The 25,054-nt window shown below is 31.3% G+C and overlaps 1 protein-coding gene across 1 annotated transcript in view; it reads right to left on the reverse strand.

Moving 5' to 3' along the window:
- Positions 1-25,054, reverse strand: part of LOC124359381 (protein germ cell-less) — a 55,550-nt gene that overhangs the window by 18,978 nt on the left and 11,518 nt on the right. The window contains exons 5-6 of the mRNA XM_046812074.1: positions 20,553-20,725; positions 13,493-13,694 (exon numbers count right to left, since the gene is read on the reverse strand). Coding sequence (XP_046668030.1) covers positions 13,493-13,694; positions 20,553-20,725 — 375 coding nt within the window. The remainder of the gene's footprint in view (positions 1-13,492; positions 13,695-20,552; positions 20,726-25,054) is intronic.

Here is a 25,054-nt window from a genome sequence, read left to right on the forward strand (position 1 = left end):
AAATGACGAGATATTTTCAGGTTTCGAGTATCCAATGTCCTTAAAAGATATACAATCATTTGAAAAACGAAGTTACAATTCTAAGTACAAGTATCCGAAAATGTCAATAAATATCTACAGTTATGATGAGAAATTTAACATTGTTCCGTTACAAATTTCAGAAATTTATGACGCCGAGTTAGAAGTTGATTTATTGTATGTAAAACAAGAAGATAAATCTCATTATGTTTTAATAACCGATCTAAATAGATTAGTGAGTTCACAGTTATCCAAGCATAAAGAAAGGAAATTTCTATGTAGGAGATGTTTAAGCCATTTCTACAAATCTAGAGATTTAGCAGACCATTTAGAAATTTGTAAAAATCACGAAGTTTGTAAGCCAATTATGCCGTTTCCGGGTCAAACAACTAAATTTACTAATTATCAAAAGAAGTTTAGCCATCCGTACGTAATTTATATGGACTTTGAAAGCATATTAGAGAAGATTCCCACATGCAAAAACAATCCGCAAAAATCGATCACAACCAAGATTCAGAAGCACATTCCATATGGTTTTACTCTATACTTAGTGTCTAATGTGACCAATCGTATGTACAAGCCGATATGTTATCGAGCAAAAAATGAAGAAGATTTGCCAAATGTTCCTGCAAAATTGTTTGAAGAGCTCAATAAATTATCGAAATACATAGCTACAAAATATAATTCTAAGAATAAAATACCTATGAAATTGACCGAAGAAGAAGAAATTGCATATCAAAATTCAAATCTTTGCCATATTTGTGAATGTGAGGGTTTTGATAATCAAACAAGAAAAAAAGTACGAGATCATTGTCATTTAACAGGTAAATTTAGAGGTGCTGCTCATTTATCTTGTAACTTGAATCTTAAATTTCCTCAAAATATTCCCGTTTTCTGCCACAATATGTCATGTTACGATACTCATTTGTACATAAAAGAATTGGCAAAACAGTATGGTAATGTTGATTTGATCGCAAACACCGATGAAAAATACATAAATTATTCAGTAAATTCAGGATATGGGTATGAGTTTGAAGATGATAAACCAAGAAAGTTCATCAAGTTTTCTTTCGTAGACACGTTCAGATTTATGGCATCGTCTATAGAAAAGTTAGCTAAAAACCTCAAAAAAGATGATTTCAAACATACAAATCATTTTATACAAGATGGTCTGAACGCAATTCTAGATAGACAACCAAATGACGAAGAAGAAATCTTTAAAATTCTATCTGGAAAAGGAATATTTCCCTATGAATTTATCGACAGTATTGAAAAACTTGATTACACAGAAGAATTGAGAATTCAAGATTTCTATTCACTTTTGACAGATGAGAGCATATCTGAGAAAGATTTTCAACACTACTTAAATGTTTGGAACAAATTAAAAGATAAAAATCTTGGAAATTACTCTGATCTCTATAACATTCAAGATGTTCTATTGCTCGCTGATATCTTTGAAAATTTTAGGAATATTTGTTTGAATTGCTATAAACTTGATCCAGCACACTATCTAACAGCTCCCAGTCTTGCATGGGACGCTATGTTAAAATTAACGAAGATAGAATTACAGTTAATTAGTGATTATAATATGTATTTGATGATCGAAAAAGGTATTCGCGGAGGCATTTCTCAATGTATTAAACGATATGTTAAAGCAAATAACAAATATTTGAAAGATTTTGATAAGACAAAGCCCGAAAACTATTTGTTGTACGTCGATGCAAACAACCTTTATGGGTATGGACTTATGCAAAATTTACCATATAACGAAATCAAGTGGATGGATCCTAAAACGTATACAACAGCAGAATGGAAAGAAACAATTTTGGAACTCACTGGCGACGAAGATTATGGCTATATTCTTGAAGTCGATCTAGAATATCCGAAGAATTTACATGAAAATCATAAAGATTTGCCTCTTGCTCCAGAACATTATAACAACAAACTTTGCACAACTCTACTGGATAAAACTGAATATGTTGTTCATTCGAGAAATTTGAAATTCTATCTGGAACAAGGAATGGTGTTAAAACATGTGAATAGAGTTATTGCATTCGATCAGAAGCCTTTTATGAAAGATTACATTGATTTTAATACTAGTATGAGAACCAAAGCTACAAGCGACTTTGAGAAAGATTTTTACAAGCTGATGAACAACTCTGTTTTTGGAAAATCTATGGAAAATGTGAGAAACAGATGTGATATTAGACTAGGAAATGAAGAATTTTCAATGAAACAAGCTAAGAAAACAAATTTCAAATGCTTTAACATCTTTGACGACAACTGTATAGCGAGTCACATGTACAAGCAGAAGGTTAAATTTAACAAACCGATTTACATAGGATTTTCAGTTCTCGACCTTTCAAAATTGTTAATGTACGAGTTTTATTACAACAAATTAAAGAAGTTTGATCCAGATTTGAATCTGTGTTACATGGACACAGACAGTTACTTCCTAGAATTGAAACGAGATCCCTTTAAAATTATTAAAGAAAATATAGATGACTTTGATACAAGTGATTATCCAAAAGATCATGAATGTTTCACTACTAAAAATAAGAAGGTAATAGGGAAATTCAAAGACGAATTGAACGGCGAGATATTAGAAGAATTTTGTGGTTTAAGATCAAAGATGTACTCGTACAAATATCTAGACAAAAATCCAGTTAGGTGTAAAGGAATTAAGAGAAGCGTTGTAAATAAAACAATAAATATCGAAAACTTGAAGAGATGTTTGTTCGAAGATAAAGAAGAATTTAGGGAGATGACTGTAATAAAAAGCTATAAACATGAATTGTATACCATCACCATAAACAAGCTGGCACTGAACGCTAAAGATGATAAGAGAAATGTCCTAGAAAATAAGATCGATACAGTACCGTATGGCTATAAAAATGAAGCAAAATCTGATATATTAGACGAATTAAATAAACTTGGAAACTTTGAAAATTGAGAAATAACCGGAAGTTTTTACGAATATGAATTGAAAAAGTCAAAGCTGTAATTTTTTCTATATAAATGGAGGCCCAAAAGAAATGTACAATATGTCAAGAATTTAGACTTTTTGAAGAATTTTCTAAAAATAAGAATACCAAAGATGGATTATACTATTATTGTAAAGATTGTAATAAGAAATATAGAAAAGAATTATATGATAAAATGGAAAAATTAACTTTAGAAGAGAAAGAATGCACACGCTGTAAAATAGTTAAGAATATTTCTGAATTTAACAATTGGCATTATAGTAAAGATAAAAAACAAGCATATTGTAAAGAATGTATTAAACAAATCTTTGCTAGACCAGTTCATTGCGTATGCGGAAGAGAAATTCAACATTTCTATAGTCTTAAAAGACATTTACAAACAAACTATCATAATTCGAGAGTTTAACATTTTCATCGTGTAATTTAGATATTCTATAAATCAGTCGAGATTCAGTCATATTTGTAGTAAAATGATTTCCGTTGTATAAAATATTCAAAGATTCTTTCATTTGGTTGTAGAGATTTATACTATTTGGATCTCCATGTCTTAATAAAATTTCCATTTCTGGGTAATCAATTTCAAGTTCTTTCAATCTTTTCGGTATTTCTCTCTTTTGAGCTCTGATAACGTAATAAGGATATTCCCACATGTGATTCTTTTTAATTAATACAAAAACATGGTGTTTTTTCTTAGCAAAATCTTTACAAACAAGGTCTGGTTTCATTAAGTCAATTTTTACACTTTGTTTTGCAATTATTTCCGTTTTGATTTCATCTTTAATTTGCAAGTGCTTTATTTCATCTTTTAACTGCTTATTTTCGTTTTTGAGTTTGTACTCACCATATTTTCTAATGGAAGGTAATACTTCTTTCGTAACCCAATTTTTAAACAATTTCGCTTCTGGTTTATGCGATCTCAAAATTAAAGAATAAAGTCCAGATTCATTAACGAAAACAGTGTTATTTTGGAAGTTTGAAGGTAAGCTATTTATAGCCCCCCTTATATTTAGATTAAAATAGAAGTTTTTATCATCTTCGTCAACGTTTATTCTGATTGTTTGCATAGTATTTTCATATTCTAGAATTTTTGCTACGTCTTTAGCCTTAAACCAGATCACATTGTTTTCGTCAACAATCGTAAAGATATGTTTGTTATTGAATATAAGTTGATTATTGAGTAGGTCTACAACTGACTCCATTTAGATAGAAAAAATTTAACAAGCAATTTTTTATTTTGAGTATAAAGTCCAGATTCATTAACGAAAACAGTGTTATTTTGAAAGTTTAAAGGTAGTCTATTCAATAGACCCCCTTGATTTATGTCTTTAAACATTGATTTATCAACATCAACGTTTAATATTATTGCTTGTCTCGTGTTTTCATATTCTAAAATTTTTGTAAGAGTCGCGATTCGATACCCTTGTCAGAATCTATGTTTTCAAAGCTTTTTTTGTATTTTTCTTTAACATTGTCTTTATTCGTATTTTTTGTGAATATTTGTGAGGTGGCCCTCGAGGGCTACCTTATCTTTTAGATAAAAGTATTGGTATTTATCATCATTATCAACTCGTTTTGAAAGTTTGAAGGTAAGAACGATTCGTTCCCCCCTTGATTCATCATTCTTTCGACAATCTTAAATATATTGTTGTTTTACTCTCATTATTTATTAAATTTCCCTCAGAGTCTTGTATAGTTAGAACGATTTTTTGAATTCTTTTAATATTTTTTCTAATTGGAATATAATCGATTTCATTCGGTTTTTCACTGATTTTTGATCCATAAGCAACATTTGGGAAAAAAGTGTACAAAATTTCAGATTCTTTGTGTAAATGTTCGGTATGATTTTCAAAACTAGGTTCAACGAGATTGCAGTGCACTTCAATTACATCGAAAGGTCTAAATTTTGGCGTTTTATTTCCTAAATATACCTGATTTGGCTCAATAGTTTCTTGAACAAACCCTAACAAATCTACAATAATTGCTGAAAACATTATTCTTACTGGTGATTTTATTTGAATTTTATTAGAGAGATAATTTTTTTGCATTTCAAACTTGTTTTCGTCAAAGTTTAAAGATTTATCTGATTGTTTGAATGTTTTCAGATAATTTTTAAGGGAATTTTTTATTTGATCGAAAGTATAATATCCTTTGTTTAAACCATAATATTTTGTTATGTTCTTCTCACTAAATCCTATACAATAAGGAGAACTTTCACTAATATTTATTACAAAATTGTCAGAATAAAAACCGCTTAAACCGATAAAATAATTTGATTCTTCCTCTAAGTGTATAGGATGTTCCAAGTTTAAAACTAATTTAGAGCTTTCTGAAGTCAACTTGAACAGCTTCATTTTCGCAAGCGTTGCTTCAAGATGAAAATCTTCTATTTAAATGGAGAAATTTTTAAAGCAAAAAGATCAGATAAAACTTCAAACGTTTGAAGAAAATAAGAAAGATCAACCAATCAGATTGTTAATTGTTGGTTCAAGTGGATGTGGAAAAACAACTTTATTATTAAATTTTATCTACAATAGGTTGATTCCTTATTCCAATTTGTATGTTTTTAGTAAATCTTTAGAACAAGACGCCTATAAAAAATTACAAGAAAGATTTGAAAATATTGAGAAAAACTTAAACAAAAAAATATCACATTTTTATAATGCTTCTGAGGACATAGTTCCATTAAGCGAATGTAAACCCAATTCGTTAATCGTTTTTGATGATTGTATTTTAGAAAATCAAGACGTTATTAAGGAATATTTCGTAATGTCTCGTCACAAAAACATATCTTGTATCTATCTTTCCCAATGCTTTTCAAAGGTTGATAAACAAGTTATAAGAAATAACCTGAATATGTTGTGTATTTTTAAGCAAGATGATCACTATTCGAGAAAGATTTATAACAATTATGTGGGATCTGATATGAGTTTTAACCACTTTATTGAGTTATGTGATAAAATTTGGAAGGAAGACTACGGATTTTTAACTATTAATCTAACTTTGAAGCCTAAAAATGGTAAATATCTGAATAAATTTTCTAATATAAATGCTGCTCAGTGGTCTGACAAATCTACTTGATAAAATATTTGTTACAATTATTTTTACATTATCTTTACTTTTTATTTACATTATGAAAATAACAGAAAAACGGTAAATCTGTTCACGTTCCACGTTGTACGTTCCACGTTTTCACGTTCACGTTTTTACGTTCCACGTTCGTGTTTCACGTTCCACGTTCATGTTTCACGTTCATGTTTCCACGTTCGTGTTTCACGTTCCACGTTCACGTTTTTTACGTTCCACGTTCACGTTTTTTACGTTCCACGTTCACGTTTTTACGTTCCACGTTCACGTTTTTACGTTCCACGTTCACGTTTTTACGTTCCACGTTCACGTTTTTACGTTCCACGTTCGTGTTTCACGTTCCACGTTCACGTTCGTGTTCACGTTTCCACGTTCACGTTTTTTACGTTCCACGTTCCACGTTGTACGTTCCACGTTCACGTTTTTACGTTCCACGTTCACGTTTTTACGTTCCACGTTCACGTTTTTACGTTCCACGTTCGTGTTTCACGTTCCACGTTCACGTTTCGTGTTCACGTTTCCACGTTCCACGTTTACGTTTCAAAATTTTTCTAATTAAATGGTGAACGTAACTTCTGAAGAAGCGAAAAAACTTGATCAAATCGAAAAGAAATTAATCAAAGAATTTAAAGAACAGATTCGAATTGATGAAAAAGAACAAGAATTTATTCAAAAAATTAATCAACCTGTAACTTCTGCAATAAAAAATGTTGAGGGCAAAATTGAAAACGTTTTAAGCGATAATCAAAATTTAATGAATTTGGTTCCAGTTGTACGACAATTTGCTGATATTTCGATTCCAGAATCTGAGTTTGAATTGCCAAAATTACCATCTTCAACACCATTTAGACCTCGAATCATTGAAGACTCTACCATAGTTGAACCAATAAGTCCTGGAACAACGGATATAATAATTGGTGAAATTGGTAAAAAATTTCTTCCTAGAGCGAAGGATGATAAATTTGGTTTGTATTGGGACAGAAAAAAGAAAAGTTTTATGATTGGAAATTTGCCCGTGAATTTTGAACAAAATGATATAATTATTAATGAAAAAATGTACGAAGGTACTCAAGGTTTATGGAGATTATTAACAGACAATGACGTTCCAAAAGATAATTTATATTCTGAAGAAGATTTGAAAAAGTATACAGAAATTTTATGGGAATCTGACTCAATTTACAAAAATAATGATCCATCTACTAAGAAGCCTAAGTCAAGTAGAGGTAAAAAATATATCAATTTGATTAAACCAATTTGGGAAAAACGAATCGAAGGATCAGGTGTAAGAAAATACAATGATAATAAGATTGAGTACAGATATATCGACGATTTGACAAAACTCGATGGAATTATTAATTATATTTATGCTCAAGAGAAGGCTGGAAATAACAATTTTTTGAATGAAAAGAAAGCAATTAAAGATTTTATTTCGAACAAACTTGACGAAATGATTGAAAAACCTGATGGAATTAAATATTTAAAGCGAGTTTTGCCAGCAATAAGTTCATCTATGATTGAGGGTAGTGGACTTTTGAATGATTTTATCAACAATTTACCTTTTGAATTACACGTACCAACTTATCAGTATCTGGGGCCTGGCACAAAACTCGAAAAAAGACTAAAAAGAGGAGATCCTGGTATAAATAAATTAGATCAAGCTGCTATGGAACACGATATTTTTTATGCAAAACATAGAGACACAAATTCCAGACATATCGCAGATAAAGTTTTGCAAGATAAGGCAATGGATAGATTTTTATCAAAAGATGCTAGTTTAGGTGAAAGATTTGTTGCGCTTCCAACAGCTGGAGCAATGTTTTTGAAGAGAAAACTAGGAATGGGAATCGAAGAGAACTTGAAATTTTAACTATATAAATGGAGGTGAATGTAAATTTCAGCAAAAATCAGAAAGAAAAAATAAAATCCGCTTTTAAGAAGAAAATACCCGTTAGTATTCAATTTAAAATAGATCAACTAAACAATGGCGAAGATAAGATATTTTTAACAAATAGACAATACAATAAACTCGAAAAACATAAGAAAAACAATAAAGGAACCAGAATAGAATTTTCTTATAATCAGTTGAAAGAACTTAAAAATGGTGGACTTTTGAAAGATTTATTAGATTTTGGAGAAAATATTCCAGTTGTTAAAAATGTTGTTCCTTATGTTCGTAAAGCTGCTCCAATCGTTAAAAAAGATGTGATTCCTATTGTTCGAAACATTTTAAATTGGTTAGATAAAGAGTTGGAAGATGTTACAGGATCTGGATTAGATGAAAAAACTTTGAATTACGTGAAATCAAACATCGGAAAAAAAATTTGAACCCTTAACATTCGGAGAATTGGAAGAAATCTGCAAAAACATTAAACATTTTAGAGGAATCTTCATGAGAGATACATTACCTGAAAAAGTTAAGAAATTTGAATGTGGAATTGTGAATTTAGACTCGATTATGGGAAGTGGAACGCATTGGGTTTGTTATTATAAGAATGATAAGAATGTCTGTTATTTTGATTCCTATGGAAGAATTGAGGACAAACCACCTATAGAATTGATCAAATATTTGAAAAAATCAAGCGTCTACTACAATGATTCTCAGATTCAAGACTATAACGATCCCCCAATTTGTGGTCATTTATGTGTTTTTGTTTTGAATGAACTGAGTAATGGTAAAGATTTTAAAGACGTTGTCAACAAATTATTGCTTAATAAATATGGATTCACAAAATATTTTTGACGTATTTGGAACACAAATTATTCAAAATGTAGATAATAGTTTGAATTTTGATAGTTTGAGAAATGAGTTTGATAACAAGTTAGAAAATGTATTACAAAACCTTCCAGATTCAGATATGTTTGCTGTCGAGATTGAAGATTTTAAAGCAGAATATGATAACAAACTTGCAAATTTCATGAGTTCAAATGAAGTTGCTGATAAAATAAAAACATTGGAAAAAGAAGTTGATGATGGTGTAAAAAATTATTTACCAATTTAATGTCTCACATCGAAAAAGCTGATGAAATTACTGAAGCGATCAAAGTTGAAAAGAATTATGTTAGTTTGGCTAATAAGAAAAGAATTGTCGGTGTTCGACCTGGTATTGACAAACATGATGTTGTTGTTAAAGAACAAATTTTGAAACCTCTAAAATTATCAGAAAACATCGATATTGTTGATTTACATGATCCGAATGTTAAAAATGCCTTAGATTTTAAAGGAAAAAGAATTAGCGGTGTTAGTAAAGGAATTAATCCATTTGATGTTGTTGTAATGATTCAATTAGAAGATCATATTAAAATGTTTAATGAACTAAACAAAAATTACGAGAATCATAAACAGCATGTTAAAGATTTTACAACAGAAGTCTATGACAAGTTAGAAGCCAGAAATAGAAGATCAGTAGACGATGTTGGTGAATTACTTGATAAAGTAAATAAACTAGAAGAAAACTTTAATACATATAAAAATAGTGTTAATGTATTAGTTGGTGAAGTAATTAACAAAATTCTGAAAAATTTTGATACACATTTCAATGAGAAAATAAACTTTTTTGAAGATTTTGGTACACGTTTAAATGAGCAAATAACACATAATAATGAATTACTTAAAAGTATAGATGATCGATACTCTTTATATCTCGATAAAGTAAATAAACTAGAAGAAAACTTTAATAAATTTAAAGAAGATGTCGATAAAACTTTTGAAAACATCGACAACAGATTTAATGGAGTAGGTGGTTACGATGACTAATTTTCCTTATATAAATGGCGCTCATATATTGTGTGAGATGTAAAGAGAAAACTGCCACAAACGATATAAAATACTATGCAAACATTAACGGAGTTAAAAGAATTTCGGGAAAATGTGCTGAATGTAACTCAAAAAAGAGCCAATTTATAAAAACTTGATTTTGAAATTTTTTCTTAATAAATAGAGATGGCGGGACATTACAGTGCTTTCGATCTTTTTATAATGCAACACGAAAGAGATTTGAAAAAAGAACATTGAGATGACATTTCTCAAAAATATGAATTATCCGAAGATATGATGAGATTATACGTAAACAAATTGAATTGGTATAACATTGCTAAATATCAAACTTTATCATCAGAGTTCATTCAAGAAAATATACATTATCAATTAAAAGATCATATGTCTGTTCTTTGTCTCTATCAACACTTGAGTATAAAGTTTTTGGATGAAAATAAAGATACAGTTGATTGGAACAATATTATAGATAGCGGTTACTATCCTGTGCAGATTTTATTGAAATATGTGACCGAGATCGCAAAATTTAAGGAAGAGAATCCTGAATATGACGAAGTAGATCATTAAAAATGACTCTAATCTTTATAATTATTTTACTAAAATTTGTATCTTTTCTTATAAAAACGTACATTAGATCGATGAAAAAATGATACACGATGTTTAAAATTTCTCTTATTAAATGGCGGACTACAGAAAATATGCTAGTGATATTGAAAGGGCGGAGTTTAAAAATTTCTATCCAATTAGTAAACAACATTTGAATGAACCGAATAAAAGAACTGAGTTTAATATTGATTTTGGAGATAACTTTTGCTCGTCTAACTTCCAGTTTTATATTTCTGGAACTTTAACAAAACAAGATGGTCAAGCATATCTTGGAACTGATAATGTTAGATTAATCGATAATTTTATACCGTTTTTATTTTCTAAGATTGAAGTAAGAAAACACAATAAATTGATAGAAGAAGTCGAAAACTGTGGCCAATTAAGCACAATTAAAGGAACTATTTCGTATTCAAAAAGTGATGTTATTTCTCAAACTTCTAATGGCTTTGAATCAGATTTTAAATTTGGTGTTTTTGAAGCAGCTGGAAATTTATCTCATTTTGGATTAGGATTTTTTGAAAATGTTACTATTCCGATCTATAAAGGAGGATTTTATCTAAGTTTTATAAGAGCAGAAGACGATGATGTGATTCTGAAGACTGCAACTGGAAATGTTATGCCTGTTGATGGAAAAATAACAATTACAGATTTTTTTATTAGAGTTCCAATGATTGATTATAAAACCACGAGTAAAATTAGGTTGATTGATGAAATTACAAAAAGTCAAAACATTATGTTTAATTTTCTAGATTGGCAATGTATTGAACAAAAAGGTATTTCCGGAACAACTTATTCGTTCGATATCACAAATATTTATAGAAATATCTTCAATCCCAAGTTCGTTATCATAGGTTTTCAAACAGATAGACAGAATAATCAAGAAAAAAATCCTTCAAAGTTTGATAGTTTGGATGTAAAAAATATCAGAGTAAAATTGAACGGTTCTTATTATCCAGATGAATTACAAAATTTAAACATTTCCGGTGGTCTTTTCAGAATCATGTATCAGATGTATCAAGATTTTAAGAAAGTTTACTACAAAAATATGGAAATGTATTACAACCCCAAAGAATTTATAGCAAATAGACCCATTTATGTCATTGATACAACAAAGAGTTTGACAAATATTTCTAGTTCAAAGAACGATATAATTATCAATATGGATTTTCAAAAAGCTGTTACAAACGCGATTTGTTATGTGGTTGTGGTTTCTGAGAAATTTTTAGCCTATGATGTGATTAAGAACGATATTAGAGAAATTCAGTAGTTAATGATGTTCATATTGTTCTCTTTCATTCCTTCTAAAACTTCAAAAATATACTCTTTCGCCGATGAAAAATCTCGATTTCTTCCGGAATAATCTTTATAATCATAAACAAAATATCCTAAATAGTTGTACAATAGAATGAAATTATTTCTTTTTATCTCGGTAGTTGAAATATAAACATAAACATTTGCGCTGAAAAATTTATATCTCGGCAGACTTAGTTCCATAGCTTCCATTTATTCTTTTTGTAAAAATGGAAGAGTATAATGCCAACTGTTACAAGTGTTATAATAGAGGAGAAATTATTGATAAAAGATTAGTTTGTAGAGATTGTAATTTAATTTTGTACGAAAGACCTAAGCCTAAGAAATTTCGAAATAAATTAACATATTTGAATAATCTGCTTATGAAATTACAATACGGAGACAAGAAGCAAACAAAATTTGTTACAGAATTTAGAAAAAAGAACAAAAATTTTTACTTATCTCTTGGAACCATTGACAAAATTATTTTCCTTTTCAAAGAATACATTAGGTTTGTTGGTTTAAATACACACGTTTATTATGAAAAGATATTACCTGTATTTTTTCATTATCTGGATGTTGAATTTGTCTACGATTTTAAGCCAGAAATCCTCGATGATTTTATAGTACATTTGGAGAAATTAAACGAGGAACCTCTTGAAAAGAATGCGGTTTTACTCACATTCTCCCCGACTTCTCGAGTGATTGTTAGCAAATTTCATTATTTCCGTTTATAGATTTTTTATTAAGATTTCTGGATTTTTTCATTAAAACAGCTTAAGAAATTAGAAGCCTACAATGAACAGTAAAACAGCTATAGATTCGGTTATTTAACATTCGTGGTTTCCTGTTAGATTTCTTAGATTTGTTTATGGTTCAATGGACAGTATTTTACATTCGTGGTTTCCTGTTAGATTTCTTAGATTTGTTTATGGTTCAATGGACAGTATTTTACATTGATTTTCTGACTGTCCCAAAAGTGAGCCAGGAACCCCACATTCATATCTACTCACACACACACACACATACATTGGGTTATCTTGATGTATTATTTTATGATTTATTTTATGTATTATGTATAATTTTACAAATGAATTACACTTTATAAAATGTCGGCACCAGGCAGCATTTTGTCTATAAATATAATGAATGCTATGTTTTTTTTATTGTAGAATCATACATTTATTATACATTAATTTTGTTTAGAATGTCACCAATATTTTTAATTCAAACATTTTATTTTATCAAAATTGGGGGATTTTTTTAGACACAAATGTAATTTTGTATTCAAAAATCCATTGAAATTTATTCCATTAAAATCTAATGAATAGCTTTTTTGCAATCATGTTTTTCTAAAGTGCTTGTAATTTAAGTAAAATGTTACCTTTGGTTGAGCCACGTTACATGTTTTTTGTCAGTAAAATATTTTTGGATTTTGACTATGAAATTTGTTTATATTTTTATGGCCTTTCACATGGTATTAAGAAAAAAAAATACAGTATACACTCAAATTAAGTTCAAACTTAACTTTTTATAAAATAGTACAAAAATGTAGTTGAAACTGAAATTTTGTGAAAGTTAATTATGTTTGTAAGGATATGTCTCATATTCATTTTATTAGAAAAAAAGACAACAACAAAATTATAAAAATCTGTTGAATAGTTATTTTTCAATAGCTTTTTTCCCCAAAAGCTTCTGACTACGCAAAAAAAAGAGTATATGTATTGAGTGGACTGACCCAGAGTCATTGCCGTTGTCTATGCGCAGCAGGTAGGCCCATTCCTTGCTGAGCACTGGGAACAACCAACCCTCTGGTAGTATCCTGTCTTGGGTCAGCAGCTGCAGGTCCTGCTCCTGAGTAATCAAACTACCCATGTGTAGACCATGAAACACCCGCAGAAAGTCCTTCCCTTCTGGACTCAACAGGAATGACGAAGAATCTACCATACAACAGAAACATCATCTTATCTTCCACCATATGTGAGATTGCATTTCATTATATTGTATTAAGTTATATTATGACTTTATTATATTATGTTGAATTATTACACATAGTTAATTGTAAAGAATTTGAAAATAACTAAACTGTTCCATTGTAAAACATATTATGTGTGTTGTTTTATGAAAATTTGAAATTATTGAATTCAAAACATGGAAAGTGCATACTTTACCACATATGGGATAAATAATATAAGTATTCAAAACTTGAAAAAGTTAAAAACATTAGATTTGAAAAAATGTATGTTTAATTTCCTTTTTCTTGAATTCCCAATACCCACAGTTTTTTACTTTGATTACATTTGACTTTGCTTATATACTGTGTATAGAGTGAGATCAATCAAAGACAAAAAACAGTGGATATAATATGGATACACAAGGCATATTTGAAAAGTAAGTACTGTTTCATTATAGCGCCATCATGGAGCAAGGTCAGCATTCTACACATGTGCATTAGTCTTCCTTGTTCACTGACAAGAGTCTGCAGAATCCTCATACGACTGTTTAATAGAAACCCTCACATATAACTTAAACATAGCATGTCCCAATATCAAAAAACAAATCTCACAAAAACGAAAGCCTCAGATACATGGCTATGACCTAAAGCTGAAAAGTTACAATAGACTTCGTCAAACTATTGGGCAGTAATACTTAAAAAGTTAACAATTTTAGAATTGGAGACTTATTTTAAAATTAACAGGAACGTTGCAAAAGACATAAGAACTTACAAAACTAATAACTGGTATAAATAGAGAGTGGTTGTATAAAATTATTTAAGAAATAAGAAAGCATTGTAGAGTAAAATATGTAAAAAACACAGACTGAACAAGAAACACAAATAACATATACAATTAAAACCCAATGAAAAATGTAACAATATAAATATTTAAAATATGTAAATCAGGTGGTTAAAACATAAAATCTCTAAACTATAAAACAAAAGTTAAAACTTAAAACTTGACTAGACAAAATTATAAACTTAAGGAACTAATATCACAGGCCAAATATTCATTCACAGAGTAAAATGCCTTTTCTTTAAGCCATTTGCTTACAACTCGTTTAAACCTATTTATATTTACAATCCATCCTCCTTTTGATAATTTATTAAATAGTTTTATTTTCATATAGCTATGACTACCTTTTGTTTTTTCAAGCCTGGTCCTTGGCAGCTCTAACATGTACTTTTTCTAGTTTTATAAGTATGTATGGTTTCTCTAACAGTATAATTTTGCAGATTTGCTTTCACATCCAGTAAACAATAATATATATACAAACTTGCCCTGTTGATATTTAAGTCCCTAAAAGCTTGCAGGCAAGATTCCCTTTCATTAAGATTTTTTATAATTCTTATTGCTTTTTTTGCCAGACAAGCAATTTATTTGAATGGCAACTATTTTCCCATAAAGTAATTCCATAGACTAAGTGGGAGTGGAAAAAGGCATAGTAGGAGGTTATTAGCATTTCTTCGGTGATGCAGAGTTTCAATTTGCAAAATAGGAAAATTACTCTCGCCAATTTAGTACAAAGACTTTCTATATGGCTTTCCCAGCTTTGTCTACTGTCTAAAAAGATTCCTAATAGTTTAACAGGCTTAAAACATTTGTAAATTACATTGTCCATTGAAAAAATATTTTCTGTTTTGCTATTGTTTACAACAAGCCTGTTAGCCTGAAACCACTCAGTTGCTACCTTCATTGCATTTTCTTGTTGTTTTATTAAACCATTAAGTGTACTATGGTGATTTACAAGAGTAGTATGATCAGCAAACAAAAGTGACATACAGGGTAAATTGAAAGGAAAATCATTAACTGCAACGATAAATAAAAAAGGACCTAAAACTGAGCCTTGTGGCACACCAATTTGAATGGTTTTTATGAGAGACGAATTAGAACCCTGTTTTCTATTTTTTAAATAAGATACCAACAAATTCAACTCACTACCTTGCACACCATAGCAATAAAGTTTACTTATAAGTAACTCATGAGGTATGCTGTCGAAGGCTTTAGACAAATCAATTAAGGTTGCAGATGATGTTGTTTTATATTCAAAATTATGAATAACATTACCAACTAGAGTTTCTACAGCTTTTGTAGTATTCAGTCCTGGTAAAAACCCAAACTGCTCTTTACATAAGAGACCATTTAGAATGAAAACGTTTTGTAATTGGTTTTTGATACAGTATTCAAATATTTTGCTAAAAATAAGTATTAAAGATATGGGACGATAACTGGAAGGGTTTGTTTTATCACCCTTCTTATAGATAGGAACTACTTTTGCTATTTTTAAACATTGAGGAAATGTGCCTTCAATTAACATTCGATTAAATAGATAAGTTAGTGGTTCAGCTATGCCACTGATAATCTGTTTAGTAATCTTATTCGAAAAACCATAGTAATCTTCACTACCCGATAGATTTAATTCAAAAAGCACACTTTAGGACATCTTCAACAACAATTACTTTCCAATATAACGTATTTCTTGGAGTACAACTATTTACATAATTATTTACTAAGTTAAGAGCTACACTAAAATCAGCAGGTACTTGAGTTTTACTCATATCTAGTGCTACATTTATAAAATAATCATTAAAAACGTTAGAATCAATAAGAAACCTATACTCTTACGGGGAGTGAGCAAAATAAGATCGACGCTAATATAAGGAATTAGAATACGATCTCCACCTAAAAAATCTAAGAAAACAAAGAGCAGCAGATTTTATTAAAGACTCAGACAACAACTCTAAAGCTATGTGGAAATTAATCAATAAAGAAAGGTCAAATAACAGCTGCGGAAATGAACTGTACAAACTACATGTCAATGGGAGAACAATAGAAAGCCCAGCTACAATCACTGACCATTTGAACTCATTCTTTGTGAATATAGCCAACGATACCTTGGCAAATATTAAAAGACTTGATATAGAAGTACCACACACACTAGATGACTCGATACTTGGTAGCCTCTTCTTCTGGCCAACTGACAACAAGGAAGTGAGCAAGATAATAAAGACAATGAAAACAAAACACTCCGCTGGTCCAGACGAGTTATATCCAGCAATAGTGAAAACATGTGAGGAAGAATTGGTACAGCCACTAGTTAACATAATGAACAAATCGCTAGAGCAAGGAATTTTCCCCTCGAAACTGAAGCTAGCCAGAGTTTTCCATTCATTATCCAAGCCACAGAAGAAGGAAACTCAACATCAGCAATTTTCCTAGACTACAGTAAGGCTTTCGATTGTATCAACCATGAGATGTTACTAAGTAAACTGGATAAACTGGGAGTCAGAGGCCTAACTGCCAAATGGTTCAAAAGCTACCTACAAGGAAGGAACCAAACAGTTGAAATAACTAGAACTGCAGATGGTGTAAAGAAGAAAATCAAGTCAAAACCATTGCCCATACAGAGAGGAGTCCCACAGGGATCAGTCCTGGGACCTGTTCTCTACATCATCTTTGTCAATGACCTCCCAGACTACCTAAATAATCCCTGCTCAACACTAATGTATGCGGATGATACAGTGCTTTTACTGAAAAACAGAACACCTGCACACATTGAGGTTGAGTCATACATTGCTGTCAATATGGCACAACAATACTGTGAGAGAAATGACCTAATATTAAATGAAATAAAGAGCCAGCAGCTAATCATTGGAAGAGCAAAAGAAGAGGTATGCGTGCTACCAGACCTAGAACAAATTGGAAAAGTTAAGTACCTTGGGGTCACAATTGACAACAAATTAACATGGACTGACCATATAAAAAACCTATGCAGCAAACTTAGCTCTGCCCTATATGTACTAAGAGGAGACTCACTCACATCTGCAATCAAGACATGGCGAAGACATGCTTATTATGCCATTTTCGAGTCGCACCTCAGGTATGGGCTTGTGGTTTGGGGAGGAACCTCCAAGGCAAACCTTCAGAGAGTCCTAGTGCTTCAGAAAGGAGCTGTTCACATCCTCACTGGACTGGGACCCAGAGACTCCTGCTGATAGGCCTTCAAGGAACAGAAAATCCTCACTGTAATAGACCTATATATACTGGAAACAATACTCTTTGCTGTGCAGCAAAACCCAACAAGAGGTAATGAAACTCACAATCACAACACAAGAACAGCAAATAACTTTACCTTGCCAATACATAGACTGGCATTGTTTGAAAAGCAACTCACATATGTAGCCAACTTTACCTTGCCAATACATAGACTGGCATTGTTTGAAAAGCAACTCACATATGTAGGCTCTAATTTCTGGGACATCCTACCTGAAGAAGTGAAGAAATGAAAGACGCTGAAAATGACTCACGCTGGCTCCTTGACTGTCCCTACTACACAGTGGAAGAATTCAAAAACTGGAGGAGGGACCCTCAACCGTGGACTGACTAAAAATCATGCCAGAAACTAAATATCATAAACACAACACTTACACCATTATAACACAAACACTACTTTTTGACATTTAACACGTTCGCTACCACCATGTGAAGAAAAGTCGTATACCCATAGACCAGCCGGCTCAAATATGAGCCGCACGGTTTCTACCCGTGCACCGGCGTCCCAAATATGCGCCGCTCGGGGCACCTCAAATAGACTGACGTCCCATATTTGCGCCGCTGTTTGCATGCCACTATTATTGCCATGAAAATTCACTGGTCTATTTTAGAGGCTTGATACTTTTGTATTGGTCTATGGGGATGTCTGGCTCACATGTGGGACGCTTGGTCTCTGGATATCTTAAAAATTACGTCCCGCACAGTTGATAAACTTGTTCATTGCAGCCTACACTGTTCTTGTTGTAAACCTCATACCACGGGCTTCTTTCTTCTGAACTAGGGTTGAGGTTAAGTTTTGTTAATTTTTTTTTCCACCTGCTCGACGTCTCCCTGTCGAACGGTGTCTACATTTTCTCAAGGCTTGCCACCAAAACAACCTACCTGAAGTTCAGGGACATCGTAATAAAAAATTACATTCAGATAGAGCCCATGCCAAGGAATCCTCGCTCCAGCCACTCTTCAAAGTCTGTCCATACTCCCGTGAAGCTGTAAAAGCGTCTGAGATGCCATGTTTGCAGAGAGAGAAACCAGAAGAGGAAGCAAACATTTTATACCTGCTCCGTCTGCAGAGACTCAAATAACAAACCGTTTGGCCTATTCATGCCAACTTGTTATAACCAGTGGCACAATAATTAGAATATGAGTGTGTGAGCACTTAAATATAATGTAACGTGGTACATTCTGAATATTTGTGTAAATTTAATAATTTATATAAATGTTCACTTATTTTGTAAAATAGTTATGACAAATGGGTTAACAGTCGTGTATTATGTCTTGTAGAGTAAAAAGAATCCCATTTGTGTTTTGGTACCATGAAATAAAATAAACTTTATTTCTACTTTATTTTCTTATATTCTACTTTTTAATTTCTAAAATTAAAATTCTTGTAGGCATATAGCCGAATAAGATATGTATAATAATACATTAAATGAACCTATATTTATATGACTCCGTTGTTTGAGCTTTTGTACCATGAAATAAAATACTCTCATAATAAGATATGCATGTTTGATTGAAACTTACCCTAAAACCTACAGTAACTGAGCAAATAAATAGTGGCTCATATATGGGACGCTTGGTCTATGTTAAGATTTTGATGCTATAGACCGAGCGTCCCACATACAGGGTGTTCTGAAAAAAGGTGCCCATAAGTCAGGGCGTGATTCCTCACATCAAAATAAGAAAAAAAGGTCTAATTAACATAGGTCCGAAAATGCTTAGTTACCAAGTTATACAGGGTGAAAGATTTCGTCTGAATTTCAGTTCCCCTGCTGCAACGAAGCCCTACGTGTATTTGTTGGCTGTTAATTAAGATGTACAATTTAGCGTACTTTATGTAAAATGAACTGAAAAATTGAATAAAAACTCCTGGTATAAATAAATCGCCTGGTAGCGAACGTGTTAATCTGTTCTCAAGGAATATGACTAATAAATGATTTCTGATTCTGACTCTTAACTACTGTAATGCCATTTTGGTTGCTGTATGTTGTGAACATTTATAATGTTTAAGACAATCACTGATTCCACTGACTATGTGATTGAAGCTGTAATTTGATTTTTTAATGCAAAGAACGTAAAACCTACAGAAATTTATCGTCAAATTAAAGACATTTGTGGGGAAGACACGATAAGTAATGGAATGGTGAGAAAGTGGATTACAATGTTCCATTAAGGTTGAACAAACGTCTATGATGAGGCACGGAGTGATCATTGTACTGTTGTCAACAATGACCTGGCAACAATCAGTTAATGAATATCTATGATGACAGACAGTTCACAAAGATGACGCTTTCAAATGAATTCCTGCAAATTTCATGAACTGTTTTGTACAAGACTGTTATAGACCACCTAGGTTTAGGACCACAAAGTGTTTTTCTGATGGATTCCGAAAATGCTCACCAATTTTCACAAAACCCAGTGACTTTGCAGTGCTTCGAGCAGTTTGATCACCTGCCTTACAGCCCGGATTTGGTAGCATCATACACAGACCACCACTGGATTTGGTACTCACCTTGCTCCTGCACATGAAGCGTGAGCTCAGAGGCAAGTGCTTTGGATCCGATGATGAGTTTAAAAATTACTTTAGGACTCTTTCTCATGGGCTTCCAAAGTTTTAATGTTAATCTTATCAGGGAATTTTTGTTTAGTTTAAGACAGTTAATTACTAATAAAACACACGTGTTGCTCAACCAGATATTCCTAATCCACTTACCAACTTGTACATTTATTATATAACACTAGACTTACCAGGACGGTTGTGGAAGAACTCAGATACCTGTGTCTTGTCTGCATTGCCATCCCATATCCAAGTTGGATGCAACTTGAGGAAAACCCAGAACCTGAGCAGTAGGTAGAGGCAGAACTCTGTCTGGACGACCATCAGGTCCTTGTCTTGCACCAGGATTGCCATCAAGTCAATTCTGCAACAATAATTACCCATAAGCCTCTTCCTACATACACTGCATTACTTATAACAAATATATCCAATCAATATCAATTGATCTGAATCCATTAAAAGTTTTCTGCAAAAGGCTTTCTGAGTTATAAAAAATAAAACAAGGGTTTTGTTTTTGAACAGCCATTACCTAGTTTCACAGCTGTGTCAATCAGGATTAAAATGTAAAAGAATACAAGAAGTTCCAAGACATCATAAAACTGTCACATCATGTTAATGATTTAAGCAAGAATAAATAACTTTTTTGACAAAAAAATACCATTTTTAACCAAACACCTTTTTAACATAATATACCTTGAAACCTCAGAATTCAATACACAGTATAATTAAACTTTACAATGTTTCAATACCCAATCTAAGTAAACAAATCTGATAAACAGTATACCACATTGTTTGATTTCAAATCATATTGCATTAGGAAGACAATATAAAACAACTTAATTCCTTGATTAGAGATAAACAACAAGGAAGTTTTTTAAACACATTTAAAATAAAAAACTTTAAATATATTATCTTGATTCTTCTTAATTTTACATAAAAATACAATCAACAAAAAATCTTAATGTTTGTATTACAGAATTCTGGAACATAAGTCAAACCACGTCCAAACTCAAAATAAAATGTAATTAATTAGAACAAAATAAAAATGAATACTTAATGAGATATTATTTCAAATGTACAATTCAACAAACTCTTCTCATATTTTAGTTATGGATGGAATGAGATTATAACAATAGTATAATTGTCATTAAGTATATCCTGTCTTAATATTAATATAAAAAGATTATAATAAAAATAAGACATTCTAAAACCTCAGTTGATAATATTCTATACGTAGTAGAGCTGTTGGGAAAAATTCATTAAAAAAAATTAAACCAAAGGTAAATTAATTATATATTAAATGACAATGGTTTGTTGTGCTGATTTACTAAGACAACTACTAAAATATTATTTGGTTTAAAGATTAAAATTAACTAATTTTCGGGTTATTATACATAATATATTTTTTATTGCAATTCCATACAGAATGTTGCCTCACTTTCAAGGAAATATAATATCCCCTGGTACCCACAAATAAACGAGTTAAGATATTTTCTATGGAATCTATGTGAGCCGTGTAGAGAATGTGATTGTAAACTGTTTAGCTCACTATCAACAACCTGGCTGCTGGAACTCTACAGTGGTGTATTATTGGAGTCCACTTGAGTAGAAAACAGACCATACAGTCAATCGCTTCAAGGCAACAAAAACAAATCTATTTTCAACTTTATTTAGGAGCTTGTATTTCCAGATTCAAATAATCCAAGATTATTTTTAAAATTTATGATTTTATTTACTTAATAGTTCTAAACTTTACAGGCTGAAAAGTTGAGCTTCCTAACATTTTTAGTAATGACATTAAAATTAAAAGCTTTAGGGAATATTTAACAGATTTCCTAAAGTTTGCTTTGAATATTTTTGTTTTTCTTTGCCACTTTGTCCCAAACAAGAGGATAGACAGTCCGAAAACGATAAATCAAAATAGAAACAAACCTTTGATTGTTATTTGAATACACTTTATTACAAATTATTTACTGTAAAATTATTAATAAAGAGTAAAATTTAAATGTAAAACATAATAAATAAGTAAGTCTTCAATGAGATGCTTCTTATTTATTAAACCTCTAATAATTTATTAAAATACTATTTTAATCAGTGAGTAATTGTTATTGGACAAGGTAAAACCTATTATGTGTTATGGGTCACATTACAAAGATTATTATTTTAAAATTGTGTAGTGGTTAGTCCCCACTGTGACACCTTATTAGTGAAAACAGGTAAAAATCACAACATTTTTTAAAACAAACTCTATTTGTGTTCTTTAATTTAAGGTTTTAAACAATTTAAGTTTGGAGAAGGTGCATTAAAAAGTTTTTAATATATGAAGAAGAGAGCTCTCCTATATTTAATGATGATAGTGAATATATTACATCGCACCAAATTTGTTTTAACCCATTGTGGATCTGTGCTCGTCACGCAGCGACCGGGCCTGACAGCACGATGACGAGCTCAAGTCGCAAAAGCGGTCTGCTTTTAAGTTTCCCTCCAAATAGTTCTATTAATGTCTGATAGATTGGGTGATCGTCTTCACTTGTCAACTAAGAGTGTTTAACAACGGTCTACGTTCAGAGTTTTCAGAAGTTTTATAAATATCCTACAGATCGCAGTTGTACTGTATGTCAAAGTTGAAAAATCATTCATATGAGTTTACTCTCTGCTATTTAGTGCTTCTGATTGGTTGTTTTCCTCCTTGTTACTTATTATAATAGTAACTAGTATCGCATTTTATGGTATAATTTGCCTCATAATATGAGCTGATCGAAACGGAAAACTTACGATCGTCTGAACTTGATCGATATTATTAGAGATATTTATTACAATAGTTCATAAACAATATATTGTATTTAATTATTTTGTTTTTAAGAATATGGATGGAGATATATTTATAAACCGGAATCCAGTTCAACGTAGATATGAAGTGAGTATACAATAGCGAGCGATACGATGTGCCGAACCACTGCTGTTCGTTCGGCCGCTGACCGTAAATTAATTCGTGCCCGCTGGTGCCCCAAGTGCCAATACAATATGATCCGCAATGGGTTAAACTTGCATTTGCATCTAGAGGCTTTGTACAAGGATGGGCAAACAAGTAGGAAATATTGTTTAAAACCTTGATATTAATGTAATTTTCATTTGGAACTGTAATGTGGGAAGATGGTAGTGGAAGGAAAGCAGTGAGTCTATAAAAAACAATTGTATTGCGCACAAATACAAACATTTGGGTCTGATAGCAGAAATCTCTGTCTTGACAAAAGTGGGTGTTGGTACACAGAGTCATTTGACCCTTGTGATGACAAATGCTTAGTTAATTCTTACTGTGACATTAAAGATTATTAATAGCAATATTTAGTAAAGTTGATACTTAGTTCTTTTAAAGATTGAGATTATACAGCACATTTTTCTAGTGCAATAAATTGATTTTCAGAGAAATATTTTTATTATTTTATAAACAAATTATTTTTACCTAGGTTTTTTAACAAAAAATTACTAATACAAATTTGGAAAGACAAATAATATTTGAGATGGCATCTTAATTCAATTAGTCACAGTGAGCAGCACTATAATCAATATGCCTATTCCAACATCAGCAGTGATGTAGAATTACACTTTTATAACAAAACCTTTCTGTGCTAAGCACAGTTTACTCAAAATTGATCAATTCTGAACAGGTGTATGCCATAGATTCTGATTCAGAAGGTCTAGAACTCAAGTTTTACTGCTATTTATGTTTGACAGCAACCACTCTCCTGCTTGAAATTGAGCTTGATCTTTTAATTTAGCTTTTAATTATGATAAAAATACGTATTTAAATTAGTATATACTATTACCAAACATAATGGGCTATGAAATAAAAATACTTTATTAATTAGTACAGTACAATATAGCACTTGGGATAAATTACAATTATATAATACCTCACTAGCCTGAACTTGATAGATTGGATCATTAATAATTCGAATTATATTTTGAATATCAGCAAGAGAAAATTTAGATAAACAAAACTATACAATAATCTTGTTTTACCACAATATTACTTTTTGACCCAAAACAACAAACTGTATTACTTGTTGATCCTGTGAATAATATCTATAGGCCCTACCAAATAAAAAACCGGGCGTAACACACTATATTATAATATTGCTAATTAAAGTGAACTCTGCCAATTACATTTTCATACTGAAGTGTTAGTGTAACATATTGATAATCACACTGTTTTATGTCTTTAAAAACAGAACTAAACTGTACATAACAGTAGTAGTTTGATAGGACTGAAAAATGAATAGAATACATTTCAAGCACAAAGGAATCCTATTATAAGTTTATCTCATCAGCTGGCAGGTTTCATACGAGGGTGGTCTGAAAAATTTCGGACCTAACAAAACATACACAAACAAAACAAAACATTTTTTCGAAAAGTATTTTTTAAATTTTTCAACATAGTCACCTTGTTACTTCTCCAAGTGATGCTCCCATCTCTGTAACCCGTCCAAATTGTAATCGGCATTTTTTTCTGCAAAAATAATTGTTCCAAATGTGATTGCCTTTTATTTGTCAAAAATCTTTGTCCTCAGAATACAAATTTTAGATGAGGGACTACTAAGAAGTCGCTTGGGGCTAGATTTGGTGAGTAAGGTGGATGGTTAAGCAGTTCAGACTGTAATTCGTGGATTTTTCCATGGTAACTGCTGAGGTG

Source organism: Homalodisca vitripennis, chromosome 4 (genome assembly GCF_021130785.1).
Source record: "Homalodisca vitripennis isolate AUS2020 chromosome 4, UT_GWSS_2.1, whole genome shotgun sequence".
NCBI classification, from domain to species: domain Eukaryota; kingdom Metazoa; phylum Arthropoda; class Insecta; order Hemiptera; family Cicadellidae; genus Homalodisca; species Homalodisca vitripennis.